At 45.5% G+C, this 22659-nt stretch overlaps 1 protein-coding gene and 5 non-coding genes across 6 annotated transcripts; all 6 read left to right on the plus strand.

Moving 5' to 3' along the window:
* Nucleotides 1-1656: 1656 nt before the first annotated feature.
* HSPA8 (heat shock protein family A (Hsp70) member 8) lies at nucleotides 1657-10770 on the plus strand. The gene is made up of 9 exons (XM_040326389.1): nucleotides 1657-1767; nucleotides 4472-4681; nucleotides 5413-5618; nucleotides 5964-6116; nucleotides 6941-7496; nucleotides 7760-7962; nucleotides 8057-8255; nucleotides 8471-8703; nucleotides 10350-10770. Exons 2-9 carry the CDS (start codon nucleotides 4477-4479, stop codon nucleotides 10536-10538), a joined length of 1944 nt encoding a protein of 647 aa, XP_040182323.1. The 5' UTR covers nucleotides 1657-1767; nucleotides 4472-4476; the 3' UTR covers nucleotides 10539-10770.
* On the plus strand, nucleotides 5786-5882 carry LOC120916633. The gene has a single exon (XR_005744044.1). It is a non-coding gene; the product is annotated as a small nucleolar RNA SNORD14 (small nucleolar RNA).
* Nucleotides 6157-6253, plus strand: LOC120916632. Its single transcript, XR_005744043.1, has one exon. It is a non-coding gene; the product is annotated as a small nucleolar RNA SNORD14 (small nucleolar RNA).
* LOC120916630 lies at nucleotides 7588-7684 on the plus strand. Its single transcript, XR_005744041.1, has one exon. It is a non-coding gene; the product is annotated as a small nucleolar RNA SNORD14 (small nucleolar RNA).
* Nucleotides 8290-8386, plus strand: LOC120916631. Its single transcript, XR_005744042.1, has one exon. It is a non-coding gene; the product is annotated as a small nucleolar RNA SNORD14 (small nucleolar RNA).
* LOC120916634 lies at nucleotides 8740-8836 on the plus strand. The gene has a single exon (XR_005744045.1). It is a non-coding gene; the product is annotated as a small nucleolar RNA SNORD14 (small nucleolar RNA).
* Nucleotides 10771-22659: the final 11889 nt, after the last annotated feature.

A 22659-nucleotide genomic window follows, 5' to 3' on the forward strand; every position in this document is an offset into this window, starting at 1 on the left:
CATATGTTTAATGAATTAGCAGTATTTACCTCATATTTGTAATGAATTAGCTGTATTTGCCTTGTATTTTTAATGAGTTAGCGGTATTTACCTCATATTTTTAATGAATTGGTGATATTTACCTCATATTTTTAATGAATTGGTGATATTTACCTCATATTTTTTCATTAATCAGCGATATCCACCTCATATTTTATTGAATTAGCAGTGGTTACCTCATATTTCATGGAATTAGCGGTATTTACCTCATATTTTATGGAATTAGTGGTATTTACCTAATTTTATTGTATTTGTGATATTTACCTCATATTTTATAGAATTAGGGGTATTTACCTCATATTTTATGGAATTTGTGGTATTTACGTCATATTTTATGGAATTGGCGGTATTTACCTCATATTTTATTGAATTCTGGATATTTACCTCATATTTTATAGAATTTGCGGTATTTACCTCATATGTTATGGAATGTGTGGTATTTACCTCATATGTTATGGAATGTGTGGTATTTACCTCATATGTTATTGAATTTGTGATATTTACCTCATATTTTATGGAATTAGTGGTATTTACCTCATATTTTATGGAATTTGTGATATTTACTGCATATTTTAGGGAATTTGTGGTATTTACCTAATATTTTATTGAATTAGTGACATTTACCTCATATTTATTTAATTAGCAGTATTTTACCTCACATTTTTAATGAATTTGCAGTATTGACATCAAGTTTGATATTTTGCTTTGATGAACTGACTTTTTTTCATTATTGCATGTGATTAATTCTTAGTGAATTGCCCCAATAGTGAGATTTGCCTGTGCTGTATATATCTATATAATATTGTTTCTGCCCATTGAACTGGCTATAGAAAGCCCCCATTTTTTTTTCTGAATACTCTATATCTCCCTCTGTATACAGACAGGACACTGATCACATAATGGACTCTCTGTGTGGGTGGAATGCTTCCTATTGTCAGGACAGAACAAGCACACTCGCTCTGAATCCCATGTGACCGCCTAATTCACCTCAGACAGGAACGCCGGAAGTGGTGGGTGCGATTACGCCTGGCAACCACATGGCTAAACGAAATGCTAAGCCTGTGATTGGCCGCCGGTTCCCGCGTTCTAAAACACGGGAAGTCGGCAACCTATCACGTTCAAGCGACAAACCGCTCCTTACATGTCCATCCGCCATGTTACTTGAGGGCAAAATTCACTTTCACACGACGTTGATTTTCACAGGTCGCAGTGTATGGACATTTTGTTTTGGGTTTTTACATTCAGGCGGTGACCGCTTCACTCCCACCACCTCCAGTACCGTCTATAACACGTTATAATGAACAATATGTCACCGCACTATCAGGCCGCTGACCGTACCATTAAGCCGCATGACGCCATCCGCTGACCGTGTGGGTAATGGCGGCCCGCCGGTGTACACGGTCTTTGAGTACAAGGACACCACGCGGGAATGAATGGCCATTACAAGATGGCGGCCGCGGCTCCCTCACAGGGAGGGCGGGGCGCTTCTATGCGGACTCTGGAAGCTTCCAGAAGCGGGTGACGTTTGCGGTCACGTGTAAGCCGGCCGGCTCCGCCATTGGCCACTAAGCCCGGTGGGGCGGGGACTGACGTCACGTTCTTCTGGAAGCTTCTGGGGCTGTATAAGAAGGCGCCGGTCCCGTCATTCCTTCTCATTTCCTAAGGACCAAGCAGCTCGGAGACGGCGAGCAGCTTCTACACCGGGTCACACAACACACCGCAGTGCAGGTGAGATTACCGTTCGTTGATCGCCATTGGTGCGCTGGGACTTTTAGGTCTATAGTCGGTGGTCGGGATATAATATTTATTTGTATGCCTCATACGGTGTGTGGGGGCAGCTGGTCATGTGACCTGAGCTGAATTTTCGGGCTGGGGACATGCAGTTGGCCTTCTGTTGCTATGGTGACCCTTCCCGCCCTATAACCACCTTCATAACCTAAGAATTGATCTTTTATTTCTAGTCATGTGATCCTAACCTTCAGATCTGATTGGCTTATAGCCTAAATGACCACTAACACAGCGAAAGGGTCTATCATTTGTTGGTCATGTGACTGTACCCTTCAAATATTATTGGCTGTTGCGTTTAAAATTTGCACTTTTATGTATTTAGCTTTCTAAATTGAGCCTTTGTGTAGTGTCTGGGCTTGGGGGAGGGGAGTCCAAGCATGGCAGTTCAATGGCTGCTGCTGCTGTGACCTTATTGGGGGGTCATTCCTCTTATCAGTAGAGATTGCTTTTAATTCAGGGGTCTCCAGACTGTGGCCATCTGCTTGCCTTTACCTGGCCTATGGGACACTATATTTACACCAATGATAGGGGGGCATTGTTCTTCCCTGGCCCTCTTCCTGCTTTTAATTGGCTCCTGGGACACTATTTGCACCAATGATAGGGTGGCATTTATTCTTCCCTGGCCCTCTGCCTGCTCCTGGGGCACTATTTACACCATTGGTCTTCAAACTATGGCCCTCCAGTTGTTCAGGAACTACAATTCCCATCATGCCTAGTCATGTTGGTGTGTCCCAATGCCTCATGGGATGTGTAGTTCTACAACAGCTGGAGGGCCGTAGTTTGACGATCCCTGATTTACACCAATGATGGTCACTATTCTTCCCCCCCCCATGACGGGGGTGGTGTCGCCAGGCCATTTTCTACTCTCACTGGCTACAGTCTGCCCCCCTTTATTCCTAAAGGACTAAAAAAGGTCCCTTTGCAAGACCCTTGCTTCAAATGGCTGGCCACTTATTGACTAATTCATTAGGCTTTGCTGAGACATGTAGTTCTATATGGGGGAGGCGACTTCATTGGCCTGTTGGTGTTACTTCCTTCACACCCATTGGCCTTGCACAATCTGATTGTACAACTATTTATTTAATGAAAGGGTTTGTCTAAAACAAATGAGATTTGTCCTTATTGCATCACTTTGGGTACATCTAAATGCATTTTTTTTTATGGAGTAAGGGTAATTTAACCCCTTTAAAACCAGCACATGCAGCAGCATAATGCTAATATGCATTGCTCGGGGGGATGGGGTGGCCAGTGCTTATATGCTGAGTGTGCCTAGCACAAAGATGGACTGAGCTCAGCTAGACTGGCTTCTGTTAATGTGATCAGGTTGTGGGAACATGATGGCTGATCCTTTTGCCAGCTGGGTGTTCCAAACAGTTGGTGCTAGTTCTCACCAAACTGCGCTTTTTTTTTTCTGCACAAATTGCACGCAGTATTATCCATGTATTCCAATAGTTCTAGTTCACACCAGATGCAGTTCTGTGTGCTTTGTTTTTTTTCTGCACAAAATGTATTCCAATGGCTATAGTTCACACCATGCAGTCAGTTTCTGCACTGGAAACAATGCATGGTGTGAACTAGAGCTATTGGAAAACAGTGCAGGGGGGGAAGCGCAGTGAACTGGCCCTAAAGCAGACTTATCTTGCCTTGGGTGCTGCCAACCCATGCTACATAAATAATTTTACTGTTAGGGGTCCCCACAACTTGGGAAATTTTATCAAGGGGTCACGGCACTAGAAGGTTGAGAACCACTGCCGCTAAGGGTGGGCAGGCTGTAGTGAAAACCTTTTGTACAAGCTCTACAGTAACACCATTGTGGCACTGAAACTGTCATCAGAGACTTGAGGCTCTAGTAGGGTGTCACTGTGAAGGAGGCGGCTTGTGTTATATTGGGGCATAGTGTTTGGAACTGGAAGGCCCAGCATGCTGTAGATTTCCCCAGTCCTGCGCATGTTGCTTATTTTAGGAAAGCTGGATTGTGTTACGAGGTTGTATTTGTGGGGATTAGGTCATCGGTGGGCTTGTGCTGAATTCTTTTCCTGGTGACTTCCTCTTTGGAAAGATTGGGTAATAGGATTCCAGTGTCTTTGCCCTTTGTGTAGTCACATGGTGGTGTGCTACAGCAAGATGGCCGTACAGTATAAAATGGCCTCTGTCATTTCACTTGGATAATGGATGCCTTTTTAATAAAGCTTTTTGGTTTGGATATTGCACACAGGTTTCCACCTTTTTTACTATAGGAATTCTTGCCAAAAGTATTTTTTTTAATACACATACACAGCATTAGAATAGTTTATAATCAGATGGGCACTGTCATTGCCTGTAGTGCTTTTGTGAATTATTTTTTAGCCCTGTCAGTTTTAAATTCAGGGTTTGTATAGCGCCAAAAGTGTCCTTTTTTATTTATTCTCTTTTTTTTTTTTTTTTTTATATATATATTATTACATTCAGTTTTTACAGCTGTGGATGGTGGGCTTATGTTCTGACCAATGGCTAAATTCTACAATAAGAATGGCCTTTTCTCAATCTGATGTCTTTACTGAGCTAGAATTATTATTATTATTTTTTTTTATTTTTTTTTCTTGGTTCTCTGTAGTGTTCCTGTGAATGCTAAATTTTTATATTTTTTTTTTTTCTCTTCTTGCAGCAATCATGTCTAAAGGACCAGCAGTCGGTATTGACCTTGGCACCACCTACTCTTGTGTAGGTGTCTTTCAACATGGGAAGGTGGAAATCATTGCCAACGATCAGGGCAACCGAACCACGCCCAGTTATGTGGCTTTCACAGATACCGAGAGGTTGATTGGGGATGCCGCTAAGAACCAGGTTGCTATGAACCCAACAAACACAGTTTTTGGTAAGTTGTCCATAGCAAGTGTGCTAAATGTAGAAGGGGGGGGGGGGTCGGACCTTGCTCGATTAGGCCATTCATTCTAGCAAGATGGCTCTAATGGCCTAACAAGAATGCAGAAAACTCGCTTAAGTTGCATTGTCTGCCCAGAAGAGACAGAAACTGACAATATTCATGCAACATAGTAATTTACCCATATCCCTGCTGGCCTATAGCAAATTGCTGGGCAGTGGTTCTGTTATCCTGCCTGGGCGTCTTTTAGAATAACATGCCGGTGTGCCCCCCCAAAGGGGCTTGCAGTGCAGCAATTGGAGGTGCGGTTTCAGTCTGGCGTGCCGCATCTCCAATTGTAGTAAGGAACCTCTGGCAGACTTCTTGCCACATGATCGGCTGTGACCAATCACAGCTGATCATGTGAACCAGGAAGTGCCGTAAATAGCATTCCTAATCGGCACAGCCCCATCAGCTGCTAGTTGGTGCCCCATTAATAGTGTGCCAATCAGAGCCCAGCAGTAACACTTGTCAGCACCTCATCAGTAGTGACAATCAATTCTACATATCGGTGAAGAAGAAAACAATTTTATGACATGAATTTTGAAAAGTTTAGTAAAAATAAAAGTGACAGGCCATCTTTCAGTGCTGAGAAGGTGGGGGTAAAAGTGGTTAGTTGTATACATGGTCTGAATTAAGTATTGCAAGTAACTTTATTTGCTTAACTAAATTTATTTTATTTCTAGATGCCAAGCGTCTAATTGGCCGCAGGTTTGAAGACACAGTTGTACAGTCTGACATGAAGCACTGGCCCTTCGAAGTCATTAGTGATGGAGGAAGACCCAAACTCCAAGTAGAGTACAAAGGAGAGACCAAGTCTTTCTACCCAGAAGAAGTCTCTTCCATGGTTTTGACCAAGATGAAGGAAATTGCAGAAGCTTATCTTGGAAAGGTAATTGTCAGGAAAACTCATGGCATATGTTGGCATTGGGTATTATGCCGTCTCCAGGTGTCCTGAGATTGCGCTGGGGGTTTTAGTGCTTATATAAAAATTGAACTTGTGTAGATTGTAGGTGTGAATTTTGCAGTTTATTTTGTGTAATGAGAGAGAAGTGCATTTCGCGATGATGAATGTTTCCACGCCATTCGTAGTTTCCTCCAGACCTGAGTCGAAAGGCTCATGATGGCTCAATACCTTCCTTGGATGTCTGAGCGACCACATGCACACTGCTTCTCTCCTGTCCTCTCTTGAAATGGGGTGTTTTGTTGGTCTAACACTTGTTTTTTTTTCTTCTAGACTGTAACAAATGCAGTGATCACCGTCCCCGCCTATTTTAACGACTCCCAGCGTCAGGCCACAAAGGATGCCGGCACCATCTCTGGGCTCAATGTACTACGTATCATCAATGAGCCAACTGCTGCAGCCATTGCTTATGGTTTGGACAAAAAGGTATGCTTATTTTTTCCCTGCTTTTTACTGTTGAGTCGGATCGCAATGATGAACGTTTCCACGCCATTCGTAGTTTCCTCCAGACCTGAGTCGAAAGGCTCATGATGGCTCAATACCTTCCTTGGATGTCTGAGCGATCCGATACAGCTAGGTTTTCCTAACAAAGTGTTTAGATGGATTGAGGGTCTACTTGCAGGGGTCTCCAAACTATGGCCCTCCAGGAACTACAATTCCCGTATTGCCTGTTTCACAATATATCATGGGACATGTAGTTCCGCAACAGCTGGAGGGCCATAATTTGGCGGTCTCTGCAAAAAAATGTTTGCATTAAGTAGTACGTGTAGCAAAACCTTCAATTAAATGATTAGGGAAAGTTTGGTGTGTAGTTTTAGGGCCGGTTCACACTGCTGCATGGTGATTTGCACTGCAATGCAAATTCAGGCATACAGATGGTATGGCTGAATTTGCATTGCATTCGAACCAAATTTGCAGATTACCTTTTTTTGGTCCGCAGCAGAATCGGATTGCATGGGTGTTCACACCCATGCGATCCAATTCCTGTCCAAATTTGCAGATCGCACTGCACTATGCAAACTGATCTGGGGGTGTCATTGACTTTTAACTGCACTCCCAGCAGTTCTCATAGGGCAGTGTGAACTGCTGCTGGGAGACGCGATGCCTGCAACCTGCAGTGGATTCGCAGGGGTCCCGCATCTCAGCAGTGTGAACCAGCCCTTGAATGACATTGCTGCCAATGCCTAGATTCTAATCTGCTAGTGAAGTCCTAACGTCTGACTAACAATGTCTTGTTGCTTCTTTTTTAGGTTGGAGCAGAGAGAAACGTGTTGATCTTTGATCTCGGTGGTGGAACCTTTGATGTCTCCATCTTGACCATTGAGGACGGTATCTTTGAGGTGAAATCCACAGCTGGTGACACTCATTTGGGTGGGGAAGACTTTGACAACAGAATGGTGAATCACTTTGTAGCAGAATTTAAGAGGAAGCACAAGAAAGACATTATTGACAACAAGAGAGCTGTTCGCCGTCTCCGCACCGCCTGCGAGCGTGCAAAGCGTACCCTGTCCTCCAGCACCCAGGCTAGCATTGAGATTGACTCTCTGTATGAAGGAATTGACTTCTACACCTCAATCACAAGAGCCCGATTTGAAGAACTCAACGCCGATCTCTTCAGAGGCACCCTGGATCCAGTGGAGAAGTCCCTTCGTGATGCCAAGCTTGACAAGTCCGCAATCCACGACATCGTCTTGGTCGGAGGTTCCACCCGTATCCCCAAAATTCAGAAACTGCTTCAGGACTTTTTCAATGGCAAGGAACTGAACAAGAGCATCAATCCAGATGAGGCTGTGGCCTATGGTGCAGGTATGTAAGCGGCTGTAGCTACTGATGAAACTTCATGCAAAATAGAATTCTTAATTTAGAGACTTGTACTAGTGTTTATCTGAGGTGCATTTCGCAATGATGAATGTTTCCACGCCATTCGTAGTTTCCTCCAGACCTGAGTCGCAAGGCTCATGATGGCTCAATACCTTCCTTGGATGTCTGAGCGACCACATGCACACTGCTCCCCCTTTCCCCTGAAATGGGCTTTGTTTGTCTAACATGCGGTTTTATTTTTATTCCAGCTGTTCAGGCTGCTATCCTGTCTGGAGACAAATCTGAAAACGTTCAGGACCTCCTGCTGCTTGATGTCACCCCTCTGTCTCTGGGTATCGAGACCGCTGGTGGAGTCATGACAACCCTGATCAAGCGTAACACAACCATTCCCACAAAGCAGACACAGACCTTCACAACCTACTCTGACAACCAGCCTGGTGTCTTAATTCAGGTATGCATCAAGTTGAGATCAAGTTTTTAGCTTTTGTGTTCCTTTATTGCATTTTTTTTTATTTGCTTTACTCAAAAGCTTTTATTCTCTTCAGGTATATGAAGGTGAGAGGGCCATGACCAAGGACAACAACTTGCTGGGCAAGTTCGAATTGACTGGTATTCCACCAGCCCCACGTGGTGTTCCTCAAATTGAGGTTACTTTTGACATTGATGCCAACGGTATCTTGAATGTGTCTGCAGTGGACAAGAGCACTGGCAAGGAAAACAAGATCACAATTACCAACGACAAAGGTAAGGCATGCCAGGGCTGCAATGGAAAGTTATCCCGCTATGATGAATGTTTCCACGCCATTCGTAGTTTCCTCCAGACCTGAGTCGCAAGGCTCATGATGGCTCAATACCTTCCTTGGATGTCTGAGCGGCTAATACAATAAACCTTTTCATTATGTTTCCAGTGGAATTGTGAATTGGTTTCTGAAACTTAAAAAATGGTGTGCTTTTTGTAGGTCGTCTGAGCAAAGAGGACATTGAGCGCATGGTGCAAGAAGCTGAGAAGTACAAGTGTGAAGATGAGAAGCAGAGGGACAAGGTCTCCTCCAAAAACTCATTGGAGTCCTATGCTTTTAACATGAAGGCAACTGTTGAGGATGAGAAACTCCAAGGCAAGATCAGTGATGAGGACAAACAGAAGATCCTGGACAAATGCAACGAGATCATCAGTTGGCTGGACAAAAACCAGGTATGTTTGGGAAGACAGGATTTTTGGTTCTTATTGTCGCAATGATGAATGTATCCATGCCATTCGTAGTTTCCTCCAGACCCGAGTTGCAAGGCTCATGATGGCTAAATACCTTCCTTGGATGTCTGAGCGACAAATCATGATGGTCATTGGAACCCAATGGGTTCAAGGGGAAGTCACTGTTCTTATAGTGTGTCTATCTGGGGCCACAAATAACTAGTCTTGCTTTCTTCCAATTTTTGCATTGATGCTGGTTTCAAACCTTGTTGCGCATATCAGGTAAAATCTGGATAGGTGCGACTCAATTTTCTTGCTTTAGATGGGGAGCTTACTTCAAGAATAGTTAACTTTTTGCAATGGGGGGGGAATGAATTTTTAGCCTGTAAAAGCATGGCTGAGGAACTACACGCTGTCGGCTGTAAAGTATGTTGGGGCTTGTAGTTGGCACATAGAGCAAGGGTAGAGGGAATCAGGCAGTGGCAACATGTTGCACCCTAAAAAAATTGGTGTTTTATTCTTAAAGGAGTTCTCCAAGCTAAAACTTTTAACCCCCGCTGTGCCCGGGCTGTAAAACTATACAAAATAAACTTTCACTTACCTGCCTACGATCCCCCGTTCCAATATCGCCGTCCCGTCCTCCGGTCCCTTCCACTTCCTGCGGGTCGGTGACTCACAGTGCGCTCAGCCTATCAGCGGCCGCAGCAATGTCGCGGCCGCTGATAGGCTGAGCGCACTGTGAGTCACCGACCCGCAGGAAGTGGAAGGGACCGGAGAACGGGACGGCGATATCGGAACAACGGGGGATCGTAGGCAGGTAAGTGAAAGTTTATTTTGTATAGTTTTACAGCCCGGGCACAGCGGGGGTTAAAAGTTTTAGCTTAGAGAACTCCTAGGTATGTGTGGGGGGGTTTCAGTTTGTTTCCACTTCAAGCTAGTTTTAAGGGAGATGTCTAAAATGTTAAACCTACTGATTAGTGTAAAACATGTCACTAACCTACACAACTTCTACCCTACACATATTTTATATTTGGTCAGTCCTCCTGGACTGAAAAGCGCTAACTTACCAAGACCTGCAGTGTGCCCTGGCCTGACTGGGCAGTATACCAAAAAAAAAAAATCAGGCATACCCTGTGTGACTGAAATAGATGTGGGAACCCAGAAACGCAAACCGATGCTTAACTCGGCTGTGGAGGAGGGCTATATAGCCCCGGACTGCGGCCAGCCTTCCAACTTGTCAAAAGCAATTTGCAAACTACATTGGCATAATATTCAAGTGTGCCTCACACTCACGCGTGTTACATGTTTGCCTTTATAACTTGGCTTTTCCAGTGAAAAGTCCTCTTGGTGGCACTCGCTGCTGAGGGCTGACATCTTCTCCTGTCCTTTTTGTGATTTCTGTCTCTAGAAAGTGATGTCACTCAGGAGCCCCTCTGCTCAGTATGCCGACCTTCAGAGCACATGCGGCGCTGACAGCGGTTGCATGCAGGGTGGCTCCTAAATGTTGCACGTGTAGGTAAAAATGTATCCCAAAAGTTAGCCTTGCTTATAGGTAAAAATCAAAGCGGGGTTTATAACTTCTCTAAAAAAGAGTAGAGTACAGTATCCAATATTGATGATTTGCTAAATCTGACCAATTTCCCTTTCAGACTGCTGAAAAAGATGAGTTTGAACACCAACAGAAGGAGCTGGAGAAAATATGCAACCCCATCATTACCAAGCTGTACCAGGGTGCAGGTGGCATGCCAGGAGGAATGCCCGGAGGCTTTCCAGGTGCAGGCGGAGCTCCAAGTGGCGGCGGTGGCTCCTCCGGCCCTACCATTGAAGAGGTCGATTAAAACAAATTTCAACGAACTGTATTCCGTCTTGATCTGTTAAAACTCCTAGGACACAAATTTGTATTGATGGCTGTTCCAAGTTTAAATTTCCCAAGCAAGCTGCTGTAAAGTTTTATTATGGGGGCATTAATACTTGAATCCACTCCATCTGCCTGAAATAAAAGGAACACCATTGCACTTTACCTGTACTGTAACAAATGATGGTCCAAGAAAATAAACTTATTTAATTGGCTCTCTGTCTCTAATATTCACTTATTTATGGGTGGGGAGAGGGATGTTTACATACACAGGGTTGTAAATCTAGATGGGTCAGCTTCTACACAAGACCTAAAGATTTCAAAAAATTTGGCTGGTCAGTCAAACACTTTGGAGGTTTGCTAAAGCTGGTGCATGGTAGCCAATTGGCTTCTAATCTCAGCTTTTTCCTTTACTCAGTTGCAGTGGGTGGGGCTATGATTCCCCTGCTGATCTCATTCTGGAGAGGAGAAAGCTGGCTTGGTCATGTGATTGCAATCTTAAATTGGGTATTTGCAGCATTTAAAAAGCATTCAGAGAGGGACACTGCAATTGGAGGCGGTGCTGATGGTGTAAACAAATTAAGTTAAATGAGGGCAGCGGAAGGGGGTGGAAACAGAGCAGGCTGCTAATGACAGGCATATAAACTGACCAGTGTCAGGGCTCAGCAGCCATGATGCACCGTGGTCAGTTTAGAGGGATTGGGAAACTGGCAGGATCAGCCAGGTTTTTTTAGGTGTTGCAGGGGGCCAAATGACAAAAAATAAGCGATGTCATAACGTGCTTTAGACCAGGGGTGCCCAACCAGTGGCTTGCAACCTCCTCTCCTGCTCTGGGATGACAGGTTGGCATAAGCCAATGCTTCATGTTAAAGAGGTTGTAAACTTTTTTTCTTTTTTTTTTTTTTTTTAAACCCGCAAGGAAAAAGCCATAATGAGCTAGTATGCACCGCATATTGGCTCAATTTAAAATACTTCGGCCGAGCGTGTCTTCCGGGTATCGCCGCTCCAGCGCTGTGATTGGCTGGAGCGGCGATGAGGTCACATGCGCGGAGGAGATTTCCTTTCCTCATGGGCCGGCCCTTCAGCCGAGGATCCCCCTGCGCCGCTGCAATCAGCGACGCATTGCGAGGGGAATATCTCCTAAACGTACAGGTTTAGGAGATTCTTTATACCTACAGGTAAGCCTTATAGGCTTACCTGTAGGTAAAAGTGGGTTTACAACCACTTTAAGTGCCAACTCCTGTCACAGGCAGAGTGATACCAAATGCTCTCTGCCTGGGACAGCAACAGCCAGCAATACCTGAATGAAATCAATACATGTATGGGCATATCTGTTCTGCAGTGGTTACTGGGCTGTAATTTAAATTGATCTGTAGGGCAGAACACCAGCAAGTTACCTGCACTGAGCCATAGACTTCTGTTACAACCTGTGGGTTGGTGCACTTCAGAAAGTGCACCACACCTGCAGGATATAATTGAAGTCTATAGCAAAGCCACAGGTGCCGTTTACCCACAGAGGGTGCAGTAAAATGCATCAGTGTGAAAGCAGCTTTAGGCCCCTTTGACATGGTTAGTCCAATCCAATCGGACCCTCCATTCATCTCTATTGAGCCAAAGATGTAAACAGACTTGTGACCGTCTACAATAAATCTGGGCAGATGAGGGCCAATAGAGTGGGCTGTGTCCCTGCCTGCTCTGCATGTGCAGAGCGAACACAGACCTGTCGTATGCCTGCTCTGCTTATTGTGACCGGTTATAAAGTCGCTTAAGTGGCCCTTGCTCTTCAAAAGGTCACACCACTTGCTTTGGATCACGTTCACACTGGAGGGGTTTTTCATGCACTTTAGCACTAAAAAATTGCGCCTGAGAGGTCTCATCTGCAATCCCTGTGTGAAAGCCTGAAGTGCTTTCACACTGGGGCGCTGCACTGGCAGGGCATCAAAGTCCTGCCAGCAGCTTCTTTGCAGTGCTTTAGGAGCGATGAATACACTGCACCCCTTCTTCCCATTGAAATCAATGGGCAAAGTCGTGGCCGATTTGAACACTTTTTCAGCCGCTAGCAGGGGGGTTAAAAGCACCACAAAACTACAGTAAAGTGACGCTTAAAAATCCCCCGGTTACATCCCTCTCCATCATGCAGCTTTTATTTTCAAAGACATGGCTCCTCTGGGCCCATGTGCTCTGGAGATTATTTTTTTTTATTTTCCTGCATTTTTTTTTTTTTTTTTTTTAGATCCTGGGATCTACAATCAACTGCCGACTGGGTGACAGGCTCGATCCTTGTAGTCCGCCCTACTTTCCTCTCTCCCTCCCCGCTTTCTGGGTGGTCGGCCATGAGGTGGGGGGCTCTGTCCTGTGGCTGTTGGTGCTGTGTGGTCTTTATTGTTGCTGTGTGTGTGTGTGCAGGTGGGCCCTCCTGGGTGTTTACTGTGTTCTGCACGGTCACGGCCACCATTTTGCAGGGCGCCTTTATTGACGATCGGCAGCCATTTTCTTGTAGCCCGCATGATGTTTTTCAATTTTGGAAGGGGTTTTTGCCTCTAGTGGCAGGGGAGTGATTGTGCCGGTTCCTTTGCTGGAACGGTTTCAGGGGTTTTACTCCAATCTGTTTGTAGTCCCCAAGAAGGAAGGGGTCCGTCCAATCCTGGATCTCAAGGCCTTCAACTGTTTTGTCAGGGTGCAAAAGTTCAGGATGGAGTTGGTTCGCTCTGTAATGGCGGCACTCCCATCAGGGGAATTGGCTGGCGTCCTTGGATATCAGGGACGCGTTCCTGCATATCCCCACATGTGCAAAGCACCAGAGATTTCTGCGCTTTGCGGTGAGAGGACCACTTTCAATTTGTGGCCCTCCCTTTCGGGCCTGGCCTCGGCACCACGGGTTTTCACCAAGGTGCTCGCTCCGATTCTGGCCCTGCTGAGGCAGCGCGGGATCGCTATTGTAGGATACCTGGACGACCTTCTCCTGAGAGCTACTTCAAGCTCAGAGTTAGAGGTGGATGTGTCTATCACCTGCCAGACCCTCTGGGAATTCGGTTGGCTGCTGAATGTCCAAAAGTTGGTGTTTGTAGCGTCTGGAATACCTGGGGTTGGTCCTGGATTCCTCGAAGGCGAGAGTTTTCCTTCCAACGGAGAAACTTCAGACACTGCAATCGGCGGTGCAGCGGTTGGCGACCCAGAAGTGGTCGTCACTTCGCTTTTGCATGCGGGTTCTGGGTCTGATGGTGGCCTCCTTCGAGGCGGTTTCGTATGCTCAATTCCACACGAGTGTTACAGAGAAATTCTGTCGCGTTGGGACAAGCCCCCTTCGTCTCTGGATTACCAGGTCCAGGTGAGTCGCCTGGTCAGGTCATCCCTGGTGTGGTGGCTGACATCTCCGGTACTTCGGGCCGGAAAATCGTTTCTGCCGTGCCATTGGACGGTGGTCACGACGGATGCCAGTCTCTCTGGCTGGGGGGGGGTGTCTGGTGTGTCCAGTCAGCCCAGGGGCGCTGGACTCGGGAGGAGTCCCGTCTGCCAATCAATATCCTGGAACTCCGGGCGATCAGGCTGTGCCTCTCCAAGGGGTCTCTGGGTCTGCAGGGTCGACCGACCAGGATGCAGTCCGACAACGCCACGGATGTGGCGTATGTCAATCATCAAGGGGGCACACGGAGCTCAGCTGCAGCGGTGGAAGTCGCGTACATCCTCGGGTGGGCCAAAAAGTACGTTCCGGCTCTGTCGGCTGTGTACATTCCGGGGTACAGAACTGGCAGGCGGACTACTTAAGTCGCAAGACACTAGACCAAGGAGAATGGTCGATACACCCGGATGTGTTTCAGAATCTGTGTCTTAAATGGGGCACTCCAGACGTGGATCTTCTGGCGTCCCGTCTCAATCGGCAGGTGTCGCTGTTCGTGGCCAGGTCAAGAGACCCGTGGGCGGACGCATCAGACCTGTTGGTGGCGCCTTGGGGTCACTATCGACCTAATCTACGCCTTCCACCCTCTGAAGCTTCTTCTTTGTCTGCTGCGCAGAGTGGAAGCCGATACCAATAATCCTAATCGCTCCGGATTGGCCTCGCCGTCCCTGGTACGCAGATCTGGTGCATCTGGTGGCAGACGTTCCTTGGCGCCTGCCTCTGCGAGAGGATCTTCTGTCGCAGGGTCCTATCTTTCATCCTGCTTTACAGTCGTTGGCTTTAACGGCGTGGCTGTTGAAAGCCAGGTGCTGAAGGATCGAGGCCTGTTGGACTCGGTGATCTCTACCATGCTGCGGGCGCGGAAGTTTTACCATCGTACGTGGAAGGCTTACATCTCTGTGCGAGGAGATAAATTGGCACCCTCATACATACGTGATGTCCCGGATTCTGCTGTTCTTACAGCGTGGAGTGGATCAGGCTCTCGCCTTAAGTACGGTTAAGGGGCAGATTTCGGCCTTGGCTGTTTACTTTCAGTGACCCTTGGCGTCGCACTCTCTGGTGCGTACGTTTGTGCAGGGGGTTCGACATGTGGCCCCTCCTGTGCGTCCTCCACTGCCTCCATGGGACTTGAATTTGGTTCTCTCAGTGCTTCAGAAGTCTCCGTTTGAGGACATTCAGAAAATCCCTTTATTGACTCTTTCCCAGAAGGTGTTTTTTCTGGTGGCAATTGCCTCGATCAGACGGGTTTCTGAACTAGCGGCCTTGTCTTGCAAGGCTCCTTACTTGGTCATCCACAGGGATAAGCTGGTGCTGTGGCCGCAGCCGACATTCCTTCCTAAGGTTGTTTCGGCCTTTCACATTAATGAGGACATTGTTCTTCCATCCTTATGTCCTCGGCCGACGAACCCAGAGGAGGCAACGTTACATTGCTTGGACGTGGTTCGAGCCATACGGGTGTACTTGTCTGCTACGGCTCCGTTTCGGAGGTCGGATTCAATGTTCTTGTCGGTGACTGGTCCTAAGAAGGGTCTGGTGGTCTCGTCTGCCACCATTTCTAGGTGGATCAGACAGGTCGTGCTTCAGGCCTATGCCCTAAAGGGCGCCTCCCTTCCTGGTTACGGCGCATTCGACTAGGGCGATTGGGGCTTCTTGGGCTTTCCGCCATCAAGCGTCTGTTTTACAGGTGTGTAAGGCAGTGACCTGGTTGTCAGTCCACACCTTCTCAAAGTTTTACAAGGTGGATGTGAGTGCATCTTCAGATGCCTCCTTTGGCCGCAAGGTTTTGCAGGCGGCTGTTTAAGGTTGAAGTTCCTCCGTTGAGGAACTCTGATTTGTTTTGGGGGTGAAGTTGGTTTGCTGTGTTTTCCCACCCCTCGATTTTTTTGACACTGCTTGGGGACGTCCCTAAGGGTCAATTGCTGGTGTGTCCGTCCATGAACGGAAGAGAAAATAGGATTTTTGTACTCGCCGTAAAATCCATTTCTCCGAGTTCATGGATGGACACAGCACCTACCCCTCCTTTGTTTGTACTGCTTGTTTAAGAACTGAGGCTGCATGATGCAGAGAGAGGGATGTACCCGGGGGATCTGCCCCTGGGAGGTACTGTACTGTGTGGAGTGTTTTAACACCTAACATGCTGTTTTTCTGCCTAGTCAATCTCCTAAAGGGAGGATAATACCCTAAGGTCAATTGCTGCTGTGTCTGTCCATGAACTCAGAGAAATGGATTTTACGGTGAGTACAAAAATCCTATTTTTTTTTTTTTTTTTGTATATATTCCAGCTGGTAATTTTTCCTTGGGACAGGAAGTGGTGGGTAACCTGCTATTGTAACGATTGACTGACTTTAGGGGTGTCTTCTGTTATACGGCAGAGATTTTCTCCCAGGTCAGGAAGTAGATCTCTCCTATAGGACACAGGTGACTTAACCACTTCAGCTCCAGAAAAATGTACCCCCCTACCTGACCAGGAGAATTTGTGAGACACGGCACTGCGTCACTAAAGGACCGCCGCACGACGATATACATAGACAGAATGGCACAAGGGCGTACATGTATGTCCCCTTTAAGAACCCAGCCGTGGGTCGTGCGCTCGCAACCCGGTCCTAAGCTCCGTGACCGGTGTCCCGCGATCGGGTCACAAGAGCTGAAGAATGGGGAGAGGTGTATAAACACACCTTCCCCGTTCTTCTCCGTGTCAGTGATCGTCTGTTCCCTGATGTAGGGAACGACGATCAGTGACGTCACACGTCCAGCCCCGCCCCCTTACAGTAAGAAACACACATGAGGTCACACTTAACCCCCTACAGCGCCCCCTAGTGGTTAACCCCTTCACTGCCATGTCATGGTCCCAAAAACGTGTCAAGTGTCCCATGTGTCCGCCATAATGTCGCTGTCATGAAAAAAAAACGCTGATCACTGCCATTAGTAGTAAAAAAAAAAATTATAAAAATGCCATAAAACTATCCCCTATTTTGTTAACGCTATAACTTTTGCGCAAGCCAATCAATAAACGCTTGCAATTTTTTATTTTATTTTTACCAAAAATATGTAGAAAATCTATCGGTCTAAACTGAGGGAAAAAAAATGTTTTTTTTTTTTATATTTTTGGGGGATATTTATGATAGCAAAAAGTAAATTTTTTAATTTTTTTTTAATTGTCGCTCTATTTTTGTTTATAGCGCCAAAAATGAAAACCGCAGAGGTGATCAAATACCACCAAAAGAAAGCTCTATTTGTGGGAAAAGAAGGACGTCAATTTTGTTTGGGAGACACGTCTCACGACCGCGCAATTGTCAGTTAAATCGACGCAGTGCCGAATCGCAAAAAGGAGCCACCTGCGTAATGGTCCGGGTCCTAACCGGTTAACTGACAATTGCGGTCGTGTGATGTTGCCCCCCCCAAAAAAAAATTATTCCCCCCACAAATGGAGCTTTCTTTTGGTGGTATTTGATCACCTCTGCGGTTTTTATATTTTGCGTTATAAACAAAAATAGAGCGACAATTTTGCGAACACTTTACTTTTGCTATAATATCCCCAAAAATTTTTTTCTTCATCAGGTTAGTTTTATTTTACATATTTTTGGTAAAAATGGCAAGCATATTTTTGGTTTGCACAAAAGTTATAGTGTCTACAAAATGGAGAATATATTTATGGCATTTTTATTTTACTAGTGATGTGGCGATCGGGGTGTGTGTGTGTTTATATATATATATATATATATATATATATATATAAAATAGGATTGTAGCGGACAGATTTTTTTGCACCATTGACATGCATACAGCGATCAGAGCTAAAAATAGCCACTGATTGCTGTATAAATAACACTGGCGGTGGTCAAGGTGTTAAATGGGTGTGTTCTAACTGAGGGGATAGGACTGACTGGAGGAGACAGTCTGTTCCTACGAAGTAGGAACAACGATCTGTTTGTCCTTCCCTGACAGAACAGGGATTTGTTTTTACACACAAATCCTCGTGCCCACAATCACACCCACCGACCAGGCATATCGAGTCCCCCCGCTGTGCAGTGTGCTCTGCTCCTGGCTCTTAAAGGACCCGCTATATATAGCCATTCTGTTGCTGTGTGCATATATACAGGAACCGGTCGGGAAGCGGTTAAAGTGGAACTAACACTAAGACTCCTTTCACACTGAAGCGTTTTAGCGTTAAAAATATCGCTAATAAAACGCTCTCCATGCATCTCAATGGACCCTTTCACACTGCAAGCAGCATTTTTGGAGCAGCTTTTGGGCGCTGAAAAAAACGCCCCTCTCCATTGAAATGAATTGAAAGCGCTGTAAAAACCGCCTTGCCCTTTCACACTGAGGTGTTGCACTGGCGGGGCGTTGAGAAAAGTCCTGCAAGCAGCATCTTTGGAGCAGCTTTTGGACGCTGAAGAAAAACGCTCCGAAAATGCCCCCCTCCATTGAAATGAATTAAAAGTGCTGTAAAAACGCCTTACCCTTTCACACTGAGGCACTGCAAAAACGCCCTAAAACTTTAGGGTCTTAGCGGTGCTTTACCAGCACATTGGGATTGCAGATGAGGCTTCACTCGAAAAACGCCCCAGTGTGAAAGGGGCCTTATGCTTTCTGGCTGACGATGTCTGTTTAGACCTGCAGTTGCAATGGTGGAACATGTGTGTGGGTTGCTAGGACCCCAGCCATTTGAGGGCTGCATATATGCATTTACGACTGATCAGGGAAAAATGGTCACATACAGACTGAATAATGGCCACAGTTGGTTGTGCGCTCAATTTGGTCAAGCCATCAAATGACTCGTACCATAAGCTGCTGGTGGATCCTGACAGTATTGTTGGGATCCCTCGGGTCCTGGACCAGCTTTATATCATCTGACGGCTTTAGCCTGTCATCTGCGTCACTAGAGTGCAGAACAAGGTGCACTCCTATGATTTGGCCAAAGGAACGTTGGCTATACTTTTAAACAATCAGTTACATATCAGAAAATGTTAAAGGTTTTTTTTTTTTTAGAGGTGTGCCAGGTAGTGGGAGTGATGGCCAACGCTGCCATTCTCACCTCCTGGACAACTAGCCAAATGTTGGCAGCAGCAAGTTTTCAATGCTTAGCAGCCAAGAGGTTAAAGTGTTGGGCAGGAATGCTTACGCGGACCACCACCCAGCATGGTATATACCAGGGATATGCAATTAGCGGACCTCCAGCTGTTGCAGAACTACAATTCCCATGAGGCATAAAAAGACTCTGACAACCACAAGCATGACACCCAGAGGCATGATTGGACTTGTAGTTTTGCAACAGCTGGAGGTCCGCTAATTGCATATCCCTGGTATATACTATAGAACAGGGATATGCAATTAGCAGACCTCCAGCTGTTGCAGAACTACAAGTCCCATGAGGCATAGCAAGACTCTGATAGCCAAAAGCATGAGACCTAGAGGCAGAGGCATGATGGGACTTGTAGTTTTGCAACAGCTGGAGGTCCGCTAATTGCATATCCCTGCTATAGAAGTTTCTTTACATCACAGGACACACTGGAAGAGCTTTACTAAAACTGGTGCAGCTGTGCATAGTAATCGGTTTTATTGGCAAAGCTGAAGTTAGAAGCTGGTTACTATGCACAGCTGCAATAGTAAAGCTCCTCCATGTCTATATTAACCACTTAAGCCCCGGACCTTTTGGCTGGCCAAAGACCACGCCACTTTTTGCGATACGGCACTGCGTCGTTTTAACTGACAATTGCGCGGTCGTGCGATGTGGCTCCCAAACAAAAATGACGTCCTTTTTTTTTTCTTCACAAATAGAGCTTTCTTTTGGTCGTATTTGATCACCTCTGCGGGATTTTAGTTTTTGCGCGATAAACAAAAATAGATCGACAATTTTGAACAAAAAAAAAAGCAATATTTAGTACTTTTTTCTATACTAAATATCCCATTTTTTTTAAAAAAATAAGCAAATTTGTCCTCAGTTGAGGCTGATAAGTATTCTTCTACATATTTCTGGTAAAAAAAAACGCAATAAGCATATATTGATTGGTTTGTGCAAAAGTTATAGCGTCTACAAAATAGGGGAATAGCTTTATTTTTTTTTGTTTTTACTAGTTATGGCAGCGATCTGTGATTTTTAGGCGGACACTTTTGACACATTTTTGGGACCAATGTTTCTTTGAATCTGCTAAAATTACTGTTCTTTTTTTTCAAGCTCCTACCTTTTCACAAGGAGTGATAATCTGATAATCCCAGAGGGTGAAAGACTACGTGCTTTCTACTGAAAACGTTTTATGGTTCCGAAACCAAACCGCAAAATTCGCCCCATGCTATACTGCAAGAGACTCAACAAGTTTCTCTGGTTACAGAAGTTCCAAAGGGAGTGACCGCAGAGTCAGTGGTTGCCTCCCTCCAGCTGGGAGATTTCCTGGCATCCCAGGGATGCTCATTTGCATGTCCCGATCTTCCAGCTTTTAGGTTGTGGCCCTGTTGTTCGGTCTGTCCATTGGCCCCAGAGTTTTCACCAAAGTACTAGCTCTCTGGTCTTGGGGCTCCTACAGGCTCAGAGTCATCCTAATATAGGTTTTGTGGTAACTAATTTATCCGAAGTTACGAATTATCCGAAATAACGAATGCCACATCTAAACAGATGGAACTGAACAAATTAATAATAAATAATAATAAAACGTTTTTATTATTGTTATTTATTATTATTAATTTGTTATGTGGCATTCGTTAGTTCAGATAATTTGTAACTTTGGATAAATGTGTTTTCGTTACATTCACAAACAGACTAATTTGAAAGGAAATTCCAATACCTATAATTTAAAGGGGTTGTAAAGGTTTGTTTTTTATTTTCTAAATAGGTTCCTTTAAGCTAGTGCATTGTTGGTTCAATTACCTTTTCCTTCCATTTCCCTTCTAAATGTTTTTTTTCTTTGTCTGAATTTCTCACTTCCTGTTTCTCCTCAGTAAGCTTTCCACCATCATCCGAGCGGTGGAAAGTCAGTCAGAACAGCTTACTGAGGAGGAACAGGACGTAAGAAATTCAGACAAAGAAAAAAAACATTTATAGCCAGATTCAGAGACGTTTACGCCGGCGTATCAGTAGATACGCCGTCGTAACTCTGAATCTAAGCCGTCGTACATTTAAGTGTATTCTTAAATTGAAATACAATTAAATGGAGCTAAGATACGACAGCATGCGCCGTCGTATCTTAGCTGTCTAGTTCCGCCGGCCGCTAGGGGCGTGAACGCTAATTTACACCTAGAATGCGTAAATCAGCGAGATACGCCTATTCACGAACGTACGCTTGCCCGTCGCAGTAAAGATAAGCCGTTTACGTAAGGCGTTTTCCGGCGTAAAGTTAGTCGAACAAAAAGCTGGCCTAGCCAATTTTAAGTATGGACGTCGTTCCCGCGTCGAATTTTGAAATTTTTACGTCGTTTGCGTAAGTCGTCCGTGAATGGGGCTGGACGTAATTTACGTTCGCGTCGAAACCAATACGTCCTTGCGGCGTACTTTGGAGCAATGCACACTGGGATATGTCCACGGACGGCGCATGCGCCGTTTGTTAAAAACGTCAATCACGTCGGGTCACGAGTCATTAACATAAAACTCATTTGAATTAGGCGCGCTTACGCCGGCCCATTTACGATACGCCGCCGTAACTTAGGAGGCAAGTGCTTTTTGAATACAGCACTCGCCTCTCTGACTTATGGCGGCGTAGCGCATATGCGATACGCCTCCTCAAAGTTAAGCCAGTCTTTCTGAATCTGGCTATTAGACGGGAATTCGAAGAAAAAGGTAAGTGAACCAACAATGCACTAGCTTAAAAGGAACCTATTTAGAAAATAAAAAACAAACCTTTACAACCCCTTTAATAGTTCGTAATAGTTAAGTTATTATTACCGTATTTATCGGGGTATTGTGCGCTCCGGCGTATAGCGCGCACCCCTAAAGTGGACCCGACATTCCTGTAAAAAAAAACATTTTAGTACTTACAGTTTTGGTGTCTTGCGCGGCGTCCATCGGCGGCCTCATTGGGTCTGGCGTCCGTCTGCGGCTTCGGGTGTCCTCCCCGCTCGATCCCCGCTTTCCCGCGCCGAGTTTGAATACTGCGCCGGCATATACCGAGCACAGTATAGTCGGGCAGGCTCGGCTACTCTCGCGCTCACGTCCAGGACGTGAGCGCGAGAGGAGCCGAGCCTGCCCGACTATACACGAGTGTACTGCGCTCGGTATATGCCGGCGCAGTGTTCAAACTCTGCGCGGGGATCGGCGTATATCGCGCACCCACGATTTTGCCCTGATTTTCAGGGCAAAAAAGTGCGCGGTATACGCTGATAAATACGGTAGTTAGTTATTTCAGATTATCGAATTTTCGGTTTTTGTATTTTTTCGAATTTACAAATTTTCAAATTTGCTAATTTTTTAATATTCAAATTTACGAATATTTGGAAAAAATTGTCAAACGAGTTTTCGTTAATTCGGATATTTCCAAATTAACGAATTTGTCGATATTCTTTAAAAAACAAACAAATTCAGAACTAAATGAATTGCACATGTCTAAAGATAGCTGAAATACATCACAGGTGATATAATTTGCTGGTCAGTGATTGCAGTATTCCAATCTGCATCTCTCCAAGGTAATACTTAAAATCTGGCCTGTTAGGCCCCTTTCACATGTCCGTTCCGCCTGTCCGTTCATTACAAGTCCGTTAACGGACTTGTAATGAATCC

This window comes from Rana temporaria, chromosome 10 (assembly GCF_905171775.1).
Source record: "Rana temporaria chromosome 10, aRanTem1.1, whole genome shotgun sequence".
Classification (NCBI taxonomy): Eukaryota; Metazoa; Chordata; class Amphibia; order Anura; family Ranidae; genus Rana; species Rana temporaria.